The sequence below is a fragment of the Motacilla alba genome, chromosome 3 (assembly GCF_015832195.1).
Source record: "Motacilla alba alba isolate MOTALB_02 chromosome 3, Motacilla_alba_V1.0_pri, whole genome shotgun sequence".
Classification (NCBI taxonomy): Eukaryota; Metazoa; Chordata; class Aves; order Passeriformes; family Motacillidae; genus Motacilla; species Motacilla alba.
Genome location: NC_052018.1, coordinates 61,083,929 through 61,104,249, shown reverse-complemented (window position 1 = coordinate 61,104,249; position 20,321 = coordinate 61,083,929). Strand labels below are relative to the sequence as shown.

The window sequence follows — 20,321 nt, the reverse complement described above, 5'->3', positions numbered from 1 at the left end:
GCTGCATTTTCAGTTTCCATCCCACTCTTCCCACATAACAGGTTGTTTGAGTTGTTCAAATTCTCTTACCTTGCTTTAGAGATCTGTCTCATCCTTCTATCAAATACAACTCTTTAGCTTCTGCATGTGTTAGCAAAAGAAGAATTTATGAGCATGTTCAAGTTACAATAACTATACAAGAACAACTGTTTACATCACAAAATGCTAACAAGTGAACTTGCAATGTATTTAGATCTAAGTATAAATAAGTAGCAAGTAATAAAGGAAGTTCAACTAAGTGTCTCAGATGACATGCTCTTCTTCCAGTACACAAAATACTTGCAATTCAAACTGAAAGCAAAAAGTGAGCAGTGAAAGCCCTCCACGATAAAATTTGGTGCTTTTACAAGCAGCAACAAGTCTATCATTCAGGCTCTATTTTTGCTGCTCAAGCAGGACCTGAGAGCACTGTAGTTCTTTGATAGATACTAGCAAAAAAATTGAATATATTAGTTATGGATACAAACATTAAATTAACATACAATATTCCAAATTCAGTGAGAGCTGCTCTTCTCACCCTATCAACCCTATTATCAAAGCATGGATATACTTCAACAGATCTCCTACAGCTTTTATTCTCAAATGCTTCCAGCCTTTAAAAAATATATCTTTAACACAGTGTTCATTCCAAGCTGTACTCACCAATAATATTTCACACCTGAATGAAAACCAGCATAAACATGTAAATGCTGATTAGCTCAAAATGTATAGATATTTTTAACACTAGTATCTACTTTTCTCCCATCTGGGCAAATATTTTTGTTGTTGTTGAAGCATGTAATTTCTAGGAATACATGCATTTAAAAACAATCAAAACCTTTCAGAGATCTAAGTTTATTCAAATCACAGAAACCATTGCTTGGGTTTTTTGTTTGTTTGCTTTTTAAAATCATACACATACTCAATTTCTAAAAGTTTCCTCATTGGATTTCCTTCACCATGCTACTGATTCAAGATCTTTTTTTCTCTAGGAACTGCAGTGAACTCAGCTCCTTAGACTACATATGATGATACCAACTTAGATCTTTACATCTTTTGTTTATTATTCCAGCACAGAATTGGTTATGCCTTGTTAGGCTACAGGAAGGATCAAAAGTATTGACAGGTTTAAAAGTTAAAAGTTCTTGTTTGCTCAAAAAAAAACAAATTGTGGGCAGAGTGTATAAGAAGGCATGCCCAACTCTTTAGTTTATACAGTTTGAAACTTCTATCCCTCTGTATTGCATAAGCCATTTATCAAATGTAAATATAAGCTAAAACACAGGGAATACAGCAGCAAAGCTGTACAGTTAACCAGGAGAAAAAGACAAGAACTGCAAGAAGTTTATTATAGACTGAAAAGGAAAGTCACAATAGAAATGGAGCAATAGACATGCAAAATACAGAGAAGCTTAACATGTGGAATTCCAAACATGGCTTTTCAAATGCTGTAATTGGAAGAAAGTGATGGATAATTTACCTTTCAGCAGAATCTGGATGGAAAACAAACTAGGATTCCAAAGAAAATACAATATATTTAGAAGTGTCTGTTTCCTAAGCTACAATGCCATGTAAAACTACTGAATATTTCTCCATTAAATGAGCACCCAATAATCTTCAAAAAAATAACAGTTATGAGGTCAATGTTTCATCAGTCTGTTGAGATCAATCTCAAGAAAGATTGACTTCTTATCTCTCAAGAAAGAGGTAAGAAACCATAAAGTATTTATAAATAAGATTTAAACTTCTTATTTCAGGTAAAGACAAAAGCTGGTTCTTAATCTACATGACCAGGGAAGCACCCACTTGTGAAAGAAAGAGTTTAAACAATTTGGACCCAAACTCATTGTTCTATACAGTCAGAGAAAAGGGAAGGTACCAGAAATGTCATGAAGTTAAATTTTACAGGGCTATTTGCTCATCCACATGAGCCTGAACATACATAACTCTGCAGAACTTTCTTTGGACAGCTTTTTGATTAAAAACATCTAGCAAAACTTTCTCCTGAAGATTCCCTCTTCCTGAGGAAAAAAATGCAAACCAAAAAACCAATCTGAACAAAAAACAAGGACAAACCTACCAATTAATCCAATATCTACTGGACAAGAGAAAACAAGCAGTAGTGGGAGAGTAAGGAAAACTGTCCCTTATAAAAGCCTTTCTCTTTACTCTTGTTATTTTTCTCAAAGACAAAAAGGTGGCATCTATCTGATATACACCAGTAGGTCTGAAAACCAAGCCAGTGTCTGAGCTAAAGTTACAAATACAGTGTAAAAAAAAACCCAAACAACAAAACCATAACACTACAAAGCTTTTTTCTTTGCAGCAAAAGGCAATATGGGAAAAAGAACTAAGCTGAAGGAAAAAAAAACAACCCATAAGCAAAAATCCAAACCCAGCTTTCTTGTTTGTTAGGTAGAGCATGGGAGTCTGATCACATAACTTATTGTGACTATCAGCTTCAGTGAAAAAATACAAACAATTATATCTATAGGACTGGTCTCCCATTTCTGTTACCCCTTTAATTTGTGATGATCTAGAGCAATAGATTTTGTTGTCCCAATCCCTCCATATCCCTCCTTCCCCTCCAAACTCCCACCACCTCTCCCCAAACTCAGAACAACTCAGAAAGAAAGTACAGTCTTGGTAAAAGCCATAAGAGAAGGAACATGGGGCATTTGTAACATGTTTTAAAAAAACCACAACATTCCCAACCCCAAACAACAGAACAAAACACTCAGACCAACTCTCATCCTGCTGTATAAAATTCATCAAGTTAGAGCAGTATCTGACCATGACTCCAATTTAGAGATGTTCCCCCAAGCACAGATTCAACAGACATTCTTTACTTTCCATCAGTCATGCTATAATCAGATTCAATCACACACGGGAACACAACATGTCAGAAGACCTCATACAGCATTCCAGTACAGAAACACTGCTCTATTTTTTGGGTCACGTCATCTTGCAAGATAAAAACCTAAAGGAAAACCAGAGAGCATGCATCAAAAATTCTCAAGGGAACTCCTCAAGTGTATAATTTTAAGTCGTTTAATAAAGATACCACATTCTTTCAAAATGAGAAACATAATCCAATTCCAGACTATTTTGTCCATGAAAATGATGCATTTTCTATAGAAGCCACTTCTGTGTAGATTTTACATGCCACAGTGTTATCTATTAAAACAGTAACAACCCAAACTATTGAAATTCACTGTTCCAAAACTTGCAGTAATCTAATTTCTCTGTTTTTTCTCACTTCTGAGTAATAGGAAACGAGTTCTGGTCCATTAGCTCGCCCACTCTCTCCTGGAGGAAGTTGACCAACTCAGCTAAGACAAAGACATGAGTTTCATCCAGGTCTTGTATGATGAACTTCTTTCCCAAAGCATTTGACTCATCCAAGTAGAGCAGAAACTGCTTCATTGCAGGGTCACTGTAGAGACAAATACACATCAGACCCCAAATCACAGTTACAGCTGCAAACAGAAGAAACACCATTCAAAGACATTCCCAAATAGTTTAGAAAAACTGAAATTAATTTTCACAGCTTAAATACAGTTTGTTTAGTAAAAGTCATTTCTTTCCAAGTAGTTTTGGTTACTTGAGAGACAAAACTAAAGTGGTAATAAAGTCTAATGAGTAGAACCAGCTGCTTGATTAGCAGAGAAGTTTTTGTTTGCTGCTGCTAAGGCAGCTTCAAAAACACTCAAACCAAAAGTTAAAAAGTCCAACCCTTAATAAGGCAAGACTGAATTTACATTTCTGATTTCAGCAATAGCCTCATAAAAACGTTTCCTCAAAGTATAAGGATAACCCAAAAAGAGGAGAACACAGATCTCACTGAAAGCAGCATGGCACAGACAAAGAGTGCTCATGTAAGAATTGTACATTTCTCGCACTCTAACTGAACAGTCATGATATCGCCATCTAACCAAAATTTAAATGTTTAGAAGAAAACATTTTGGAAGTATGGAACTGCTTTTGTGCAGTTATAGATTGCAAACATACTAACAGATTAAGTGGACAGCAGAAATCTTACACATCATGTAATGCTATACAATGACCCCACAAATCTTGAGTGATGCTTCTTTTTATTTTGGAGGTATCCAGGGGCCTGAGTCTCAGTCCAGAGGTGAGATTATATGAAAACAGGTACACTGCACCTACACCAAAAGCTGACAAAAGCTACCAACTCCAAGCACACTCCTTTCAAATATGATCTACAAATAGAACCACATGTTTGCCTTGCACCGAGTTCAGTCTAGAGCTGATTAAATAAAAACAAAACAGGAAAGGAGAAATGAAAGATTACCTTGTCTCCCTCAAGAATCTGTTGGTTCACAAACAACAACAGCAACAAACTCCGTTTGCAAGCAATACAAAGAACAAGAAGGAGCATCTAATGTTTTCAAGGAAAAACTGCCAGGACAACTGGATCACTTGTACTAGGGTAAGTTGTACCTGACAAGCATATAGATAACTTATGCATACAGCTAAAATTTTAACTTGTGTGCCTTTCAAAAAATGTGACAATATTAGGGGACCATCAGGCATGGTAGAATATAGCTTTGAAGCATAATTTCTCATAGCTAATGCTCATTTTAAATATTTTACATCCTTTTCTCTACTTTACTTAATTAATATAATCTGCAGTCTGTTACATATTTTGAAAAACACCTGGATTTTTATAACAATGTGATTGCTAACTTCTTTGCCATCCTATTTTTTACCCCACAGTCATGTGCAGTTTTCTTTTCTTTAAAGGGGTTAGACAGAAGTGGAAAACAGTCTCTTGAATAGAAAAATGGGAGTTTGGCATTAATATTATCTACAATTGCCTCCTCCTTCTTCCCCCAAAGGCCGCACTTTTCTCTGCTTGTTCAGCACCACCCTTCCCACAATTATTCCTTTTGTCTGGGCTCTTCAGTTACTTCAGTTAGTTCCACATCTAAAGAAACACAGTCTTTGACACAAGGAGAGGCAGTACATGCTGTTACTCACCACTCAACCAGAACACCTTTCAGAACATTCACCATCTTCCCGGCTGCCCCAGGAACACTGAAGAGTCAGCAAGAGAAACCCCTGCTCTGGATCACACTGTGAAAAACAGAGTTTACTCTTTAGAATTTTTAGAAGTTTAATAAAGGATAAAAGAAGGACAAATTTCCAGCGCTGGGGTGCTTTTGGCAAATGGCCAAAGAGCACAGAGGTAGCTTAAAACCATGTTCACTATATATAGCTACATTGCTGGGGTTACATGCAAATTCATTACTTTATACATTATTCAAACGTTCCTTTGAGATTTTGATGTTTCTCTTGTTTGGTTTTAACCTCTGACTTGTCTGCAGGACAATCTGTAGATTAGGTCCATATATTTTATTTCTTCCTGTAGTTCTATCTTCTTGTTTCACACTTTCCAATAGCAAAGAATCGATAAATCCTTGCCGGATACCTATGCTGTTTTCTGTCACTGTTATCACTTGCAGGGGCCACTCCGCAGATGCAAGAAACAAAGTAATTGCTTTACACCATTCTCTGAGTTAGCTACATAAAAGCATTTTAGTCTCTATTTTAACAGTTTGCTAAAGCTTACAATATAGTATATTTATCACACTATTCATATTCATGTGAACTATACAGTGCATACATAAATTGACAGGTTCTAGTATACAAAAGCAGTTAAACTAAGTATAAACTGTACCGTGTCAAAATACTTGTGAAGGAAAAAACTGATCTATAAATGCGAAAGGTAATATTATGTTATCATCTATAACAGCATTGGCGATCACAGGAAATCTGAAAGCACAACACGCCCCACGCACAAATCCAAACAATCAACTCCTCGGTGAAACTCAAAGACTCTTTACGACAACCCTGCTCCCCAGCGGAGTTGCCGGTCCATCCTGCGCTTCACCTCCGCCTTGGGCAGAGGGGGTTCCCGAGGGGTTCCCGAGGGGTTCCCGAGGGGTTCCCGAGGGGTTCCCGACCCTCCCTCCCGCCTGCCCGTCACCTCCGCCTTGGACAGAGAGGTTCCCGGGGGCTCCGGTGGGTGCCTCACCTCCGCCGCACACAGAGGCTTTCCCGGGATGCGGTCCCTCACTGCACCCTTCTCCCCCGCCGCCTCGCTGCCGGCGGAAGTGCATCGCCCGCGCATGCTCAGCGCCCGCGGATTGGCCGGGGTTGCCGGCGGCGCGATGGCGTCACGCGGCGCGCGGGGGCCGCCGCAGGGAGCGGCGGCGCAGGCGGAAGGTGGGAGCGGCGGCCCGGGCGGGGGGCGCGGGGATGGCGGGCGGCGCTGGACGGGCGGGACGGGCTCAGGGTAAACGGGTGCGCTCTTCCTCCCCGTTGGAAGGAGGCACAGAGCCACCCCAGCCTGGCTCCTTGCCCGTTTACGTGTTGCATTGCTTAAAGCTGGGTTTGCGGTGGTGGTTGTGTCTTTATTTTCAATGCGCCCCGGCTGCGCAGTCGCGGGGCGGGTCGGTGGGGACCGCAGCCCGGTGCGCGACGGGGCCCGGAGCTGCGTGGGCCCGCTGTGCAACTGTGCGAAACGGGTCCTTCTGCATTATATTTGTGTGTGCCTAAGCATGAAAAGCTCAGCGTGAGGCGGCAGTGCGCGCTCGCAGCCCCGAGAGCAACCGGCTGAAGCGGGCAGCGGGACCAGGGCGGCGATTGTGCCCCCTCCTCCTCTCTGGGAGACCTCACCTGGGCTCCCCAACATCAGAAGGACACGGAGCTGCTAGAGCGAGTCTAGAGGAGGGCCACGAAGAGGATAAGAGGGCTGGAGCGCCTCCTCCGTGAGAACAGAGCGAGGAAGTTGGGGTAGATCCGCCTAGAGAAGGGTGCGTGGAGAGCCCACGGCAACCTTCCAGTGTCTGAAGGGTCCTACAGGGAATCGGAGAGGGACACTTAATCAGGAACTGCAGTATAGGACAAGGAGTAATGGGTGCAAACAAAAAGACATTTAGATTAGCTGTTTTTTAAGAAATTCTTGACTGTGCGGGTGGTGAGACACTGGAACAGATTTCTCAGGAAGGTTGTGGATGCCCCAGCCTTGGAAGTGTTCAAGGCCAGGCTAGAAAAGGCCATGAGCAGCATGGTCTGGTGGGAGGTTCCCCTGCCCATGGCAGGGGTGTTGAGATTAAGTGATCTCTAAGGTCCATTCCAGACCCTTAACATTTGATGATTTGATGCTTGCCCTCAGACCTGAACAGGAGCTCCTGGCAACAGAGGAGCGACGCTCAGTTTGTCCTCCTGTGTTTGCAGTGCATGTTTTAAATGTTAGTAATTGTGGCACCTGCTGTCACTGAACCACATGTTTATTTCAGACTGTGGTTAGAGAGAAGAGTAAATGTGAGTGCTGCGATTCTGTGAGTAAAGGTGGTAAAGGAACTGTCATGAGACAGGGAGTTTGGAGGCAGAAGAGGTGTCTCTAGAGGACTGATGATCAAAATCTTAAAAGTGTTTCACAGTGCGGTGTACTCTGTTGAAGTGAATGGATGAACAATGTTGAAATGACAGAAGTCAAAAAGCAGTCTGCAGTGATTTTTGGGGTAATGCTAATGTTTTTCAAAAATCTCCCAAACACAAGCAAGAGAGAAGGGAAAAATCAAACCTTTTGGGGAAATAAGAAAAGAGGGAAGACATGTTAAAGGAAGGACACAAAAAGAGTCCTCTTGTTCAGAGATGTTGGACACTGACGATAAAAGTGATATAAGCACTTTTCTTGGTCTCCAGAGATTATCTTAAATTCAAGGAGACTATCAGGCTTCCATATTTCAACATCAGGTTTATACATGTGACATTTTATCATTTTGAGTTAATTGTGTTTGGGGTAACAGAGACCTAATTTGACAAGAATTTGATTAGTATTTGAGAGATACTGGTGTGTTTTTACATCCCCGTAAATACATTAACTCAAGATTTCAGTTATTGCGATTGCACCAATGCAGACACTAAAATTTCACTTAGAAGATAGGAGTTTCATGTTACTTCTGCACTGTATGCAAAAAGTGTTAGTTTTTATGTAGAGTTCTTTAAGTCTTGTTAGTCAAAATAAAATACTTACTTGCCAACACAATAAATGATGAACTTTTAAAAGGGGCTGGTTACTCAGTTGTATTAAAGCCCATGTCATACTGAGTAATGTCTTGATGGAGATAGGACCATATCTGGTATTTAGGGAAGAGTGACTAAGAAGTAGGAAAGGAAGCTTAGAAGCAGAGAAGTTAATTGGAGATACTTAGTCACTAAAATCAACAGTAACATAATTGATAAAAAACTGCTTTAAACTTTTCTTATAATTGAAATTCAGCCCATTATTCAGCCCATAAATTGAGAAATGTATAGAGTTCTTTAGTCAGAGTGCTTTATATGGAGTGAAATGACACAAACATGGTTTATTGTGACCTTTGCCATCATGACCTTTGCCGTAAAAAGACAGGAAGAAAATGCTACAGGATTTCTGCTGTAATTCTCAAATCAATCATTACTTCTTTTCTTTCCCCCTCAATATGCAGAATGTCAGTGGCTGCTTACTGTGTATTTTGCTACAGAAAAATAGGAACCTCTGGTCCATCCACAAAAAAACACCTACCCTGGAATGATATCAGTAAGTACAGTTCATTATGTATTGATCTGAAGTGTTAATAAAAAGTTTTAAGCCCTTGAATGCTTAGTGATAAAAAGCTTCTGTTTGTCCCTACTCTCTGCTTCTGACCTTGCTTTGCATGGTGATATGTAATATGACACCAGCAGATTATCTGGGAACAGATATGATAGATGAGGGTCCTTCCCTAGCTAAATCTCCTTAAACTATCTTCAATTCCACTTGTATGTGATTATTTTTTTGTAATCTTTATAGCCATGAAATAGTTACATTCATAAACAGTGAATAAAGCTTATTTCTATTATTTCTTTTTCCCTATTTACGTCAAGCTCTGCTTAGTCTCTGTTTACTTTGGTGTCTTCAGCATATAATGACAATTCTTACAATTCTGAAATTTATTTCTGAGCATTAAAGATAGGATATTTCAATTTCTGCTCTACAGGAAGCATTGCATTTTTTTCTTTTTCAAACTTCTCTGCCAGTTATTTCTTCAACATGTAGCTGCTGCCTCTTGTCTGCATACAAAATTCTTATGGCCTCACAAAGATGGAAGCTGGTAGCAGTGGTTGTGGGGCAAATCTCCCAATTCATGCTGAGGAAAAGAAATTATTCATGATAGGTGAGATGTATTACATTGGGTTTGCTGCTGCTGGTAATGATAAGAGTTTCTCTGTATGGAGATCCTTATATCCAGATAATCAGATCAACTTTGTAGATACAAAGTAGCTGAAATCTGGAAGGAATAATTTTGTTTAAAAGGCATATTGTTGCAAATAGCATGTGTTTATTATCTGTTTCCTTTATACATTAGATTCAATTGAATTATTTTTTTTAATGTATTTGCTTATGGAGACTCTGCAGGACTTCTCAAAAACATTCATAGTCCTGCATGTAATAATATACATTGAAGAAATAGCTGCAACATGTAAGAAAATGTTAACTCCTTAAAATTATTTCGAGTTCCAAATCACTGCTAGGGTTATTGGCAGAGAAAGCTTACTGTTGATTCTGGTAGCTGAGCAGTGCATGCAGTTGGGAGGTAGCAACAGTCAAAGTAAATAGCACTGGCAGGATACATGTTTTATCATCTTGCTTAGGAGAGCAGGAAATCTGAATCAAGTAATGTTTTCTCCAGTTGTAAATTTTGGTTAATAATTTCTTGAAAGCTAGAGAGCAGTGGAATTTCTTTTAAAGCTTGTTCTTATTGTTTGGTATTCTTACTGTCTGATAATCAAATGGTAACTGTGCTTATATTGAGGCGATGCACACAACTTTGACATGTGGTTTTGATTTTTTCAAGGAAAAATTGCAAAGGTAACTGGATCACTTATACTAGGGTAAGTTGTAACTAATGAACGTATATGTAACTTATGGATACAGTTAAAATTTTAATATGTGTATCTTTTAACAATGTGATAGTATTAGGGGATGTTAGACATGGTAGAATATAGTCTTGAAGCACAATTTCTGATAGTTATAACTAATTTCAAGTATTTTATAGCTTTTTCTCTACTTTGCTAAATCAAAATAATCTATAGACTATTATGTATTTTGTAAAATCTCTATTATTTATGCCAGTGTGATTGCTATTTTTTAATTATGTTGTTTTAGTTGATATTCATATGCAGCTTTTTTTTTCTTTAAAGAGGCTTTGTATTCATTACATATGAAGTCCTGTCCTTAAATAAGTTACTGCAAATCGATACTCAAGCTCTACATCAAGAAAAACTTAAATCCTACGTATATGTACGTACAGCTTCTCTAGGTCCAAGTGAATATCAAGGTAAGATGCATAATTGTTTGAGTTCTAAAAACAGAATTCTAAGAGAATATAATGTTTCTGGAAGTCACCCTTATATAACAAGTAAAGTTATATTTCCTGAAGTCTGTTACCAAGAAATGTCACCAAATTTATTTTAAGCTGCTGACGGGTTTGGGGTTTTTTTTAAGATAGTTCTTTCTATACATAGTTCTCTATATATCAGATAATTCTCTTTATACAATGTCTATATGTATATGTCTGTATACTTTTTTCCATATATTTACGAAAAGTGAGGTGAGGGAACTGTCTTTAAGACTTCCAATAATATAAAAAATACTCTTGTAGGGATTACATACAAAGCCAGAAAAGAAATCCATAAAGCTGTGAGGAGAATTCTAGAAACAGAAGCTAAAATCTTCCGGAGACCTTTTAATGGTAAGTATTGAAAGCAGGACTTAATCTATGATTATTATTTTTTAAGAGTAAGATGTAGGGCAGTTAGGAAGTAAAACATTTTTTCTTACAAAGTTAAGATGTTCTTTTGTTCTCAAAACAGTGATAATATAACTTGTAATTTTTTTTATTTATATGGATTATCAATCAGTTGTCTACTTTCTGTGTATTAGAACAATTTCTTTTCTTAAAGTAAGTGAAAGTGATGGTTAAGAGGACATTTGAGGACATTTTTTTTCCTTGTTCCAAAAGAGATTTAAAAGTTAAGATACCAAGTTAATATTTGATAAAATTTTTGTGTAAAAAAGGTGTTCGTGGGATGAAATACTCTCAAAATCTCATTTTAGAAAAGTATGTATACTTTCATCAAAATTGACAGTATTAACTGAAAGCAGCACAGTTTTTTGGATCAGTGTTGTTGCTTTTCCAAGTAATTTGAAACAAGAATTTGAATTGTATCAGAAACTCTGCTCCTGAGGCATACTGTCTACTCTCATTTAACTCTCTGGTAAATGATTATAGCAATGTACATCTCCACTGTCATCTTATGAAATTAATTCCTCAAGGTGAGAGCCTCAAGAGTTGCTAGTAATTTGCAGCTCCTGCTGGTAGTTCTGGTTGGTAAGTGCCAGCCAGGGGTTGTGTGTGTCACATAGATACATGAAATATCAACTTGGTGCCACTAAAATGAGACAAACTTACCATTTTAGGATCAGCATTTTACTGATGTCATTCTGTCATTGTTCGTACTAATTTAAGGTTAAAATAGTTAACACTCTAAATTACTGTGAACAAGTGATACTCAAATATTAAAAAAACTACGTATTTCTGTACTCCACAAATAGAAACGTGGCTGGTTAAAATGCTCATTAATAATAACTTGGATTTCATTTGTTTCCTGGTCAAAGAACAATTCAGTACCTTTGATGGAGAAGATCATGAGTGTGCCTTATGGCTACTCTTAAAGAGAAGTCAGTCAGAAGACAAGGCAATCCGACTGCAGGCTGTACAAGACCTGGCAAGCAACAGTCACTGGCATGGTAATGTATGCTGATGTAGCCTAATTTGTCCCAGAAATTCCACAGAGTCTCAGTTAGCTGTTCCAAGTCTGCTGACAACATGAAGAAAAGCCAGTAGCTGCAAGAAGCATAAATATGCTCTGAAATTTGGTCTAAAATGTGGGGGAATTATTTATATTTCAAGTAGCTGTTCTTTCCTAATACCCTGACACAGTGTGAGTGTCTGCAGTGCAGGCATCTGTTTCCCCACCAGAGGATTGTAGCCATTGCTGTGGCGTGGGAGAGCAGTTCATGCTCTTTAGTTCCTTGGGTTTTCTGTTGGGATTGCTAATGTAGTCACAAGTTTTGGCAGTGATTTTTTTATAAGCCTCTGTAGGAGTGAGTTTAAGGCCGTGGTTAAGTTAATAAAAATTGGTTAGGAGCTGATAGGTAGTAATGACAAAGCAGAGGTAGAGTGCAGGCATTATCTGTAAGCCATTTTTTGTCCTAGTTATTATTTAATAGTAATAAGTTCTCCCTCTTGCTCTAGCAGCAAATATCCTTTAAACTCCAAGCAAAGGGGAAGTGTGTGTATGTGTATTTGTGCTTCCTCCTTTCCCCTCCATCACCAGGCTACATAAACTAGGTTATATTCCATTCTGGACTCTTGTTTTGAAAATTTAGTCAGTTGTGGTTCTTTCCTTTTCCAGTGCAATTCCACACCATGGGATTTATCTTGTTTCAAATTGTCTTTTTAAAATTCTAAATAATTTCCACAGGGAATTTACACCAGCAAACAGTGTTTGAAAATGTTTCAAACCTCGGATGTAGCAAAATTGAGTTTTGTTCTTTGTAGACAAATACTCTTAGCAGGTGATTTCAGAGCACAAGATGTCCAGTATCAGAAATTTAGTTGCGTTTTGTTATCTCCCTTTCTCTGTAATGCTCATTGTTGTAGTATTTGGACATTTCACAAACTAGTTATTCTTACCAACTGCCTCATGAGGGAAACAGGCTTTTTTTAACTTGATGCTTCAAAGCCAAGTCAAAGAAAGTTTAGGACTGAAAGTATGTGCTGATTTTTCACAACTAGAACAAAGTGTTCAGCTCCAGTGAGTTCAGTTTTCAGGTATAGATTATCTCCACCAAAGGAAAAGTGTTGCCAAACTATGACTGTGAAAAGTATCTTTTAAATGTCTTGTCAGTTTTGTTCTAGAATAACAGTAATAGGAATAGAAACAAGTTTTTGTAGAAAAAGGTGTTGATCCACTTCAAGGTTTTATTTTCTTTTCCTTCAGTTTGCCATTGAATTATCAGACTGGCCTATAATGAAGAGTTAGTGCCCAGGTGTATTTCAGCTCAGTGTAGTGCTGGTCTAACATCTGCAGTTTCTAACTTTTGGAATTTGTGGTTAGAAAATCAAAGGGTTTTTCTAAGTAGACTGCAGAGAGATGGTTCTTCTTGTCAAGTATATTTACAAAGTAGATCACAAAATACATTTAAAACAAAATGAAGTATTTAAGGCTAGTTTTAACTCTAACATTGAAATTCTTGTACCACAGATTATCAGTATGTCACAGTTGCTCAAACCTGTGATCAAAGGACTGCTATAGGTTTGGCTCGATCTAAAGATGTTGACCTTCGCTTTTTCCTGCCTCCACCACCATTGCCAAAAATAAAGACTGTAAGTAAAGGAAAAGTAGGTATTAGATGATTCTTAGTTGCTTGCTTCTTTTTTACTACTTTTGTTGTTAAGTTCTTTTAAAGTAACTGACTAGTAGTAAAATACCAAAATACAAAACTGTAATATGTGATACACCCTTAGGGTGTGGCACCTGCGTTAGGGTGTGGCATGATGGAAAGAAATAAGGTTGGAAGTATTGATCAATTATTATTCTTGGACTGTTATCCACATGACATATTTACAAGCAGTGAAGTCTGAGCCAGTTACCAGTCTGACAGACACACTGCTTGTCTCTATCCAGTAAGCAATGTGCAGAGGTCATCCTGGATTGCCTTGTTGACACTGACAGAATCCTACACGCAGAGCATGTTCCTGGAGGCCTTTGCCTCCTCAGTAGTACTTGGTGCTCTACAGTAGGCCCACCTGTTCACTGCCAGCTTTTGGGTACCAGTAGATCCTTATTGGATCAATTTTGCCTTGCTTTATTTTTAAGTTAAAAATTAACGCATTTTAAATGTATGTATATGCTATATATATGATGGTCTGAGGAGTCATGTCATCAGCTTCCTCAGTAACAGAACTGGCATATGAAGTACAATATACAAGGTGTTTTGGAACGCTAATAGAATGAAGAGGGGCAGAAGGCCCTGTCAGAAAATACCTGTGTATCTTAACCAACAGAACCCTGAATATCAGCTTTGATTGGCTGTGATATTCTCAGTTTTTGCTTTCTTGCCTTGGTAACATTATGTGATAGTGGAGCTGTACCTGTCAGTCTTTAAATACTAGGTTATACTGGTATATAGCTGTGGATATATTTTTACAGCAGTGTGATTGCTAGGTGATTGAAGCTAAGAGTTGCCAATCTACTGATCAGGAAGTTGAAGCAAATAATTGTGGCTACTCTACGCAAATAAGTTTCTATCTGTGATTTTATCAAAGAATTAGAATAACACCAAGTTCAATGATGGTGGGCAAATAAAATTGCTTTATTGAATCTATCAATCATTTTTGGATTGTTAAACTAATATGTGTATTAATTTTTCTGACCAAACATTAAAAGAAACATCTTCATTTTTTACTAATAATTTATGCATTCATTTTAATGGAGCAGCACCAAAAGTGTAGCATCACAAGTTAGTGGATGAGGAAGGTGATTGTCCCACTGTGCACTGGTGTGGCCTCTCCCTGAGCACCATGTGCAGTTTTGGGCACTGCAGTATAAAAAAGATATTAGACTATTAGAGAGTGTCCAAAGGAGGGCAGCAAAGATGGTGGATGGCCTTGAGGGGAAACCACATGAGGAATGGCTGAGGCCACTTGCCTGTTCAGCCTGGAGGAGACTGAGGGGAGACCATTGCAGTCACAACTTCCTCTTGAGGGGAAGCTGAGAGGCAGACACTGATCTCTTCACTCTGGTGACCAGTGACAGGACCTGAGAGACTGGCCTGAAGCTCTGTCAGGGGAGGTTTAGGTTGGATATCAGGAAAGGTTTTTCACCCAGAGCGTGGTTGAGCACTGGAACAGGCTCCCCAGAGAAGTGGTCATGACCCCAAGCATGACAGAACTCAAGCAGCTTTTGGACAATGCTCTCAGGTGCATGGTGTGATTCTTGGGGTGGTCTTGGACTTCTGTGATCCTTGTGGGTCACTTGTGGGCAACTCCAAGTATTTTATGATTCTATGAAAATTTCTATTAGTTAAGAGTGAACTTTTAAGTTTCCTCTGCCAACAGGAACTGGTTTTTCTTCTGCTCTTTGGAACCATTAGAATAATGTCACCAAAATATGAAATGTAAAGCTTGGTTTTTATAATTTATTTGGTGGTTTTGTAATTATCGATTTCTAAAGCCTTTACAGATAAAACTATTAAACTGAAGTTGCAGAGCACTTAAGTCCAAGGTTCATATTTTATGGCTGCATTAGGATGGCTGATTCCATTATTTCAAATATTTCTCTCTTCTGCATTTTGCTTCATGCTTTGAACAAAATAACCTAAAAGCTGTTCATGCTTGCTTCTCACAGGACTATGCCATAGAAGATGAACTTCGCTTGTTGTTGGTGTCTTTACCTCAGACTGGTCTTGATCCATGTGTCCAGTACTTCACATCTCTTGCATTACGTGAAAGTAGCCAGACTCTTGCTGCACAAATGGTGAGTTTCCATCTGCAGAACAGAACTCTTTGGGTTCATTGTTCCTGCAGAGCTCAAAGATAAAAATATTTTTCTATATTTTTTATCATTGTAAGAGGAAGAGAAATACAGACACTTTGTGATTTTAGAACATGAGCAAAATCTCTTGTAAATACAGTCTGTCTGCTTGAAAGCTTGTTTATATTTCCCAGCTGTGCTAGTTGAAAGGTGTAGTTAAAGATTATATTTTACAAGCCTTCCCATTAAGCAGACTTTTCAACACTCTGTCCAAAATATTCCTTCCCCTTGTAGTGCTCATAAAACTATTTTTCACATTTCATCTTACTGTTGTTTGAATGTTCTTTTACTGATGAGATTATTAAACTTCTCTTAAGTCTCTAGTGAAATGGTAGGTTATTAGCACACCTTAAATAGTAAACTCTGTTACATCACATGGAAGTGCCTCTTTGAAATAGATCCCTGTTACCAAACCAGAATTGCAGTAGTCTATGGTCTCTTTGGACCTGGATCTAGAAATTCTCCAACTTTGTCTGTGCAACAACTTCCTAAGTGGCTTTAGGAATGTCATTTAAGGTGCCATTATTGTTTAAAAATAATATTTATGTCCATTTCATCCACTCTCTCTTATGAATTTTACTTTTTGTTGGTTAAAAGCTCTGGCTTCTTTAATCAGTGATTGTTATTTTTTTATAAGATGCAATAACAAAAATGAATGTCATTTTAATAACAATGCTTGTCAGTCTTCGTTTAGAGTTTCCAGAGTGCAATAACTCTTTATTTTCTATGACAGAGTTATGTGTGCTATTTTTACACTATCACTCCTTTACTGTTTTCACAGCCAGAGCTCGTGCTACAAAGGGAGCTTTGGTAAGACATCACACTTGGAAGTATTTTGATTTTTATCAAAGTTATGTTGGTCTTTCTGCTGCGTGATGGAGAGACTGGTCTTCTGAGGCTGTGCCACATATTGAAGACCTTTCTTCCTCCTCTTCTAAGTTTTGCAAGTTAGAGTTACGCTGATTCTTGCTTTTTTATGCTTAAGCAAATGATCTTAAAAGATGACATTCATTAACAGAATGAAAATACTACATTTTTCCCCTTTATTGTATGTTTTGAAGTTAATAGACTAAGGAGACTACACTCTGAAAATCTAGTTAATATTTCCAGTTAAAAATAGTATACTTTTATGATGTACTGTTGTGTTAATTTGTACGTTTTGAGAAGTGCATGCATGCTGTGCACTCTTTAAAGCAATTTCTATAGATCATTGCACACTTAACATTCTAGATTAGAAACCCTTTTTTTATGTAGCCATTTGAAATGTGTTACTATTTTTTATTGTTTTTCATTTCAGGGAGGCTTATGGTGTTTTGGAGGAAATGGGCTTCCATATTGTGAGACATTGAGTAAAATCCCTTCAGAGACAGTGGAACTCTTTTGCTTGCAGGCTTTAGTACAGCATTCTAAGGTAATTTGTCTTTAAACTGTAACTGAAAAGCTACATTTATAGACATTCCTTTCTGATGCACTCTCATGTATTGAGAAGGTGTTGCCATTTCCTTGTCTCCTACCCATTTCTCCTTCTGTAAGAATGTTTAAACTGAGATGGGTGTGAAATTAACACATTCCTGTAACGCAGTCTTTTTTTCTCATGGGGAAGAGTCTGTAAGTTTTGTTGTTGTTTCTAATTCACCCTTACAAGTTCCCCTGTACTATACCTGTGTGTATTTTTGACAAAGTAAAAGGGCAGCTCTGAGACTCTAATGCCAGGCTTTCACAAAGCAAAATAGTGTCATGAATTCACTCTAATCAGAAACCAGAACAGAATGCAAACCTTACCCATACACAAAGGTATTCTGTAGGCAGAATATTGCTCAGCAAGCAGCTAATACAATAGCCTTCCCTGGACCAGTCTGCTTTTTGCAGACAGAGATGAGGAGTATGGAAGACATTTTGTAACAGCGTTGCTTCTTGTTTCCTGGTGCTACATTCTTCTGTGTACACTTCATTGTTCAGAAGCCTAGAACACTGAAAAACAGTGTTGAGAACACCAAATGGTTACTGATAGTTGGGATGGATAAAGTGCAACTTCCTGGTATTCTTTTCACATCTTCCATATACATAGAAATTCTGACTTAGTCTAGAATTTGTTACATTCTAAATTTTCAGTTTAAGCAAGTTGTGACTGTACTCATTCCAAATGCCTGTTGAAAGCCTCAGGCTTGAGGATATCAGCAGTTCCAAAGCTACCCTGCACATTTATCTGGACTAAATTGTTTCTCTTAGGATCAGTAATGATAGCAGTGCTATTTGGAATGTAAAAAAATCTTTTTCGTTTTGAAGAGAAGGAATTATAATGATTGCATTTTGGGTGATGGACAAGTGGCTGTGGCTGAGATAGTGCCGTAGCAAATACAGACAATTGACCTGTTCAGACTCTCAAACTTGAGTTGAAATTTGATGATGCCAAGTGGAGACCATTTCATCTCCCTCAGACATGGAGAAGGGAGGAGAGGTGGTACTCAGACATTTAAAAGTTGTCAATTCATAGGAATTACGCATCTATTTAGTCTTCAAGTATGGTATAATAAATTCTAGATTAATATAATTTTATGCAACAAGGGCTGTGTTGTACCTGCTTCTTAAAACTCCCTAATTTATGAATTAACAGCATCTAAAAAACCTTTTGCAGAATGTCTATTTACTGTCGCTATATTTACTTTGTAATGCAGATTGCTTCTCACTGTGATAAAATTGAAGCTAAAGGAGGCCTCCAGCTGCTACAGAGGATATACCAGCTCCGTAAAGATTCAGCCAAGATACAGAGGAACATAATCCGCATTATTGGGAATATGGCTTTGGATGAACGTCTTCACTCATCCATAGTACGTGCAGGTAAAAGGAAAGCTGTCTCAGTGGTAGACTTCTACTCCAAAAGCTTCAGATAAATAAAATAAGTAAATAGAAAATGTCAATATGCTGTTCTATAAATCCAAGCTGATGTCTGCCTGTTAAATACAGTGTACATTTTTACACTAAGGAGAAGTAGTAAAGGTACAGGAAAAGATGGTGAGGGTGATCAAAAATTTGCAATGGCTGTGATATGAAGAGCAAATGACTAAGACACTTAGCATGGAAAAAGCAACTGAAAGACAATAAAATAGAGATTTATAAAATTCTCTTCACTGGCATAGAGAAGGCAAAGAGGGAATGGTCATCTGCTGTTTGTTGTAATGCAAGACCAAAGGTTCTTGTACATTAAAATATAAAGAGCCGGAACAAATAAATAGTATTTTCCATATATTGCATGACCAAAATAAAATTTGCCACAAAACATTATGGTAGTTGAAGACTCACAGAGCTTCAAAGAGTGATGAGACAAATTCATGAAATGAAAAATCCATAAAGTTCTACAAATGGAAACAAAGTTGACAGCAGAAAATCCGAGGGTGTAGACTAGAATCAGAACTGTATAATTGTCCTTTTCTTGCTCTATTCTTATATTGGTCTGCAGCTTCCATACAGCTCACTTCTAAAGACAGGCAGCTGGACATAAAGGCCTTTGTCCTGGGCTCTGGCACCATTCTTAATTTCTAATGATGGTTGAAACCATACATGTAGAAGAAGAGATTGAAGCAGGAGAGTCAGCAGCTCCCTGGGACAGAGCTCTCAGTACAAAAGGAATTTTAGCTGAATCAAACTCCAGAGATGAGCAGTCAGATACTGCTAGTCCAGAGTTGATAAAGCTTCTCTTTTATTGCTGGATGATACATAAGAAGAAAGGACCTCTGAGGCTCTTTTTCTTGCAAAAACTGCTGGCACAGGAAGAAGAAAAACAGCAATGCACTGTGTAGTAGCTGTGATGGGGTACCTGGGGGCAGAACACTTATTTTTGATTCTGAACAGTTATTTTTGACTCTTCATCTTGACTCACTTAAGAGAAATGCAAAACCAGAGACCAAGCTAGTTTTAGTCGGACTATCTTGGCAGTCTTCCATTGTGTTTGGAGAACTGAAAGTAGACTTTAGATGGTATTCTTCTTAAGTACAGCTTTCACGGTGGTCAGCATAAATTCTGCTTAGAAACATAATTTAAATACATTATTCTTAAATAAAGATTACAGTCCTCAAAGGTCCTAGTAGTTTTGTTAGTTTAAGGCAAAACTCAAATGTTAATTTGTTCTTTTCCTCAGTCTACAGTAAATGATTTTGAATTAGCAGCTTACTGACTATACTAGTAGCAACACAATGTACATGGTTTTGAAACAATGCTCATGAAGTAAATTCCCAGGTTTTATTTATGGACTTGACTGTAATGTAAGTGTGATATATAGGCCATTTTTGCTAGCAACAACAAGATTTATCAGGATTTTAAAGAAACGTGTGCATATGCACATAAAAGATATTCCTTTACATTTCTCAGTAGTCTATGACAATGCTCATCCATGTTCAAGAAAATTTTACACTTTAGGTAGAGTATCATAAAGTGTTTTTCAGTCATACTATCTTTGACTTAAAATTTTATTGAGGATTGTATCCAGTTTAATTGTCTTATGTTTCTAATGTATAAATACTAATCAAATTTTAGAATAGCAAAGATATTTTAATCACATGGAGAGTTTTTCTTATGCTGGATTTTAAAATGGG

The 20,321-nt window shown here is 37.8% G+C and overlaps 2 protein-coding genes across 5 annotated transcripts in view; one reads left to right on the top strand and one right to left on the bottom strand.

Moving 5' to 3' along the window:
* Positions 1-212: 212 nt before the first annotated feature.
* Positions 213-6,207, bottom strand: GTF2H5 (general transcription factor IIH subunit 5). 2 transcript variants are annotated; one of them, XM_038133220.1, is made up of 3 exons: positions 6,032-6,073; positions 5,023-5,118; positions 213-3,454 (listed from the first exon to the last, which is right to left on the bottom strand). In XM_038133220.1, the coding sequence occupies exons 2-3, from the start codon at positions 5,055-5,057 to the stop codon at positions 3,274-3,276; spliced, it is 216 nt and encodes a 71-aa protein (XP_037989148.1). In that variant the 5' UTR covers positions 5,058-5,118; positions 6,032-6,073; the 3' UTR covers positions 213-3,273. The 2 variants fall into 2 exon arrangements, with proteins under 2 accessions (XP_037989148.1, XP_037989147.1); XM_038133219.1 differs by lacking the exon at positions 6,032-6,073 and adding an exon at positions 6,080-6,207 and having other exon boundaries at positions 1,343-3,454.
* Positions 6,203-20,321, top strand: part of SERAC1 (serine active site containing 1) — a 28,037-nt gene continuing 13,918 nt past the window's right edge. Inside the window, exons 1-11 of one of the 3 annotated variants that reach the window (XM_038133212.1) lie at positions 6,246-6,270; positions 8,538-8,629; positions 9,109-9,245; positions 9,927-9,963; positions 10,273-10,409; positions 10,734-10,823; positions 11,750-11,881; positions 13,402-13,523; positions 15,547-15,675; positions 17,030-17,143; positions 18,408-18,570. In XM_038133212.1, coding sequence (XP_037989140.1) covers positions 9,173-9,245; positions 9,927-9,963; positions 10,273-10,409; positions 10,734-10,823; positions 11,750-11,881; positions 13,402-13,523; positions 15,547-15,675; positions 17,030-17,143; positions 18,408-18,570 — 997 coding nt within the window. In that variant the 5' untranslated portion in view covers positions 6,246-6,270; positions 8,538-8,629; positions 9,109-9,172. Of the gene's footprint in view, positions 6,271-8,537; positions 8,630-9,068; positions 9,246-9,926; positions 9,964-10,272; positions 10,410-10,733; positions 10,824-11,749; positions 11,882-13,401; positions 13,524-15,546; positions 15,676-17,029; positions 17,144-18,407; positions 18,571-20,321 lie in introns of all 3 variants that reach the window. The other 2 variants (XM_038133213.1, XM_038133211.1) reach the window with 2 other exon arrangements.

Bases quoted from the DNA above. Each gene is read 5' to 3' on its own strand.
- GTF2H5 (XM_038133219.1), bottom strand. From the start codon at position 5,057: ATGGTGAATGTTCTGAAAGGTGTTCTGGTTGAGTG. The intron at 3,455-5,022 runs GTGAGTAACAGC...TTGTCTCTACAG, and splicing joins AAAGGTGTTCTGGTTGAGTG to TGACCCTGCAATGAAGCAGT.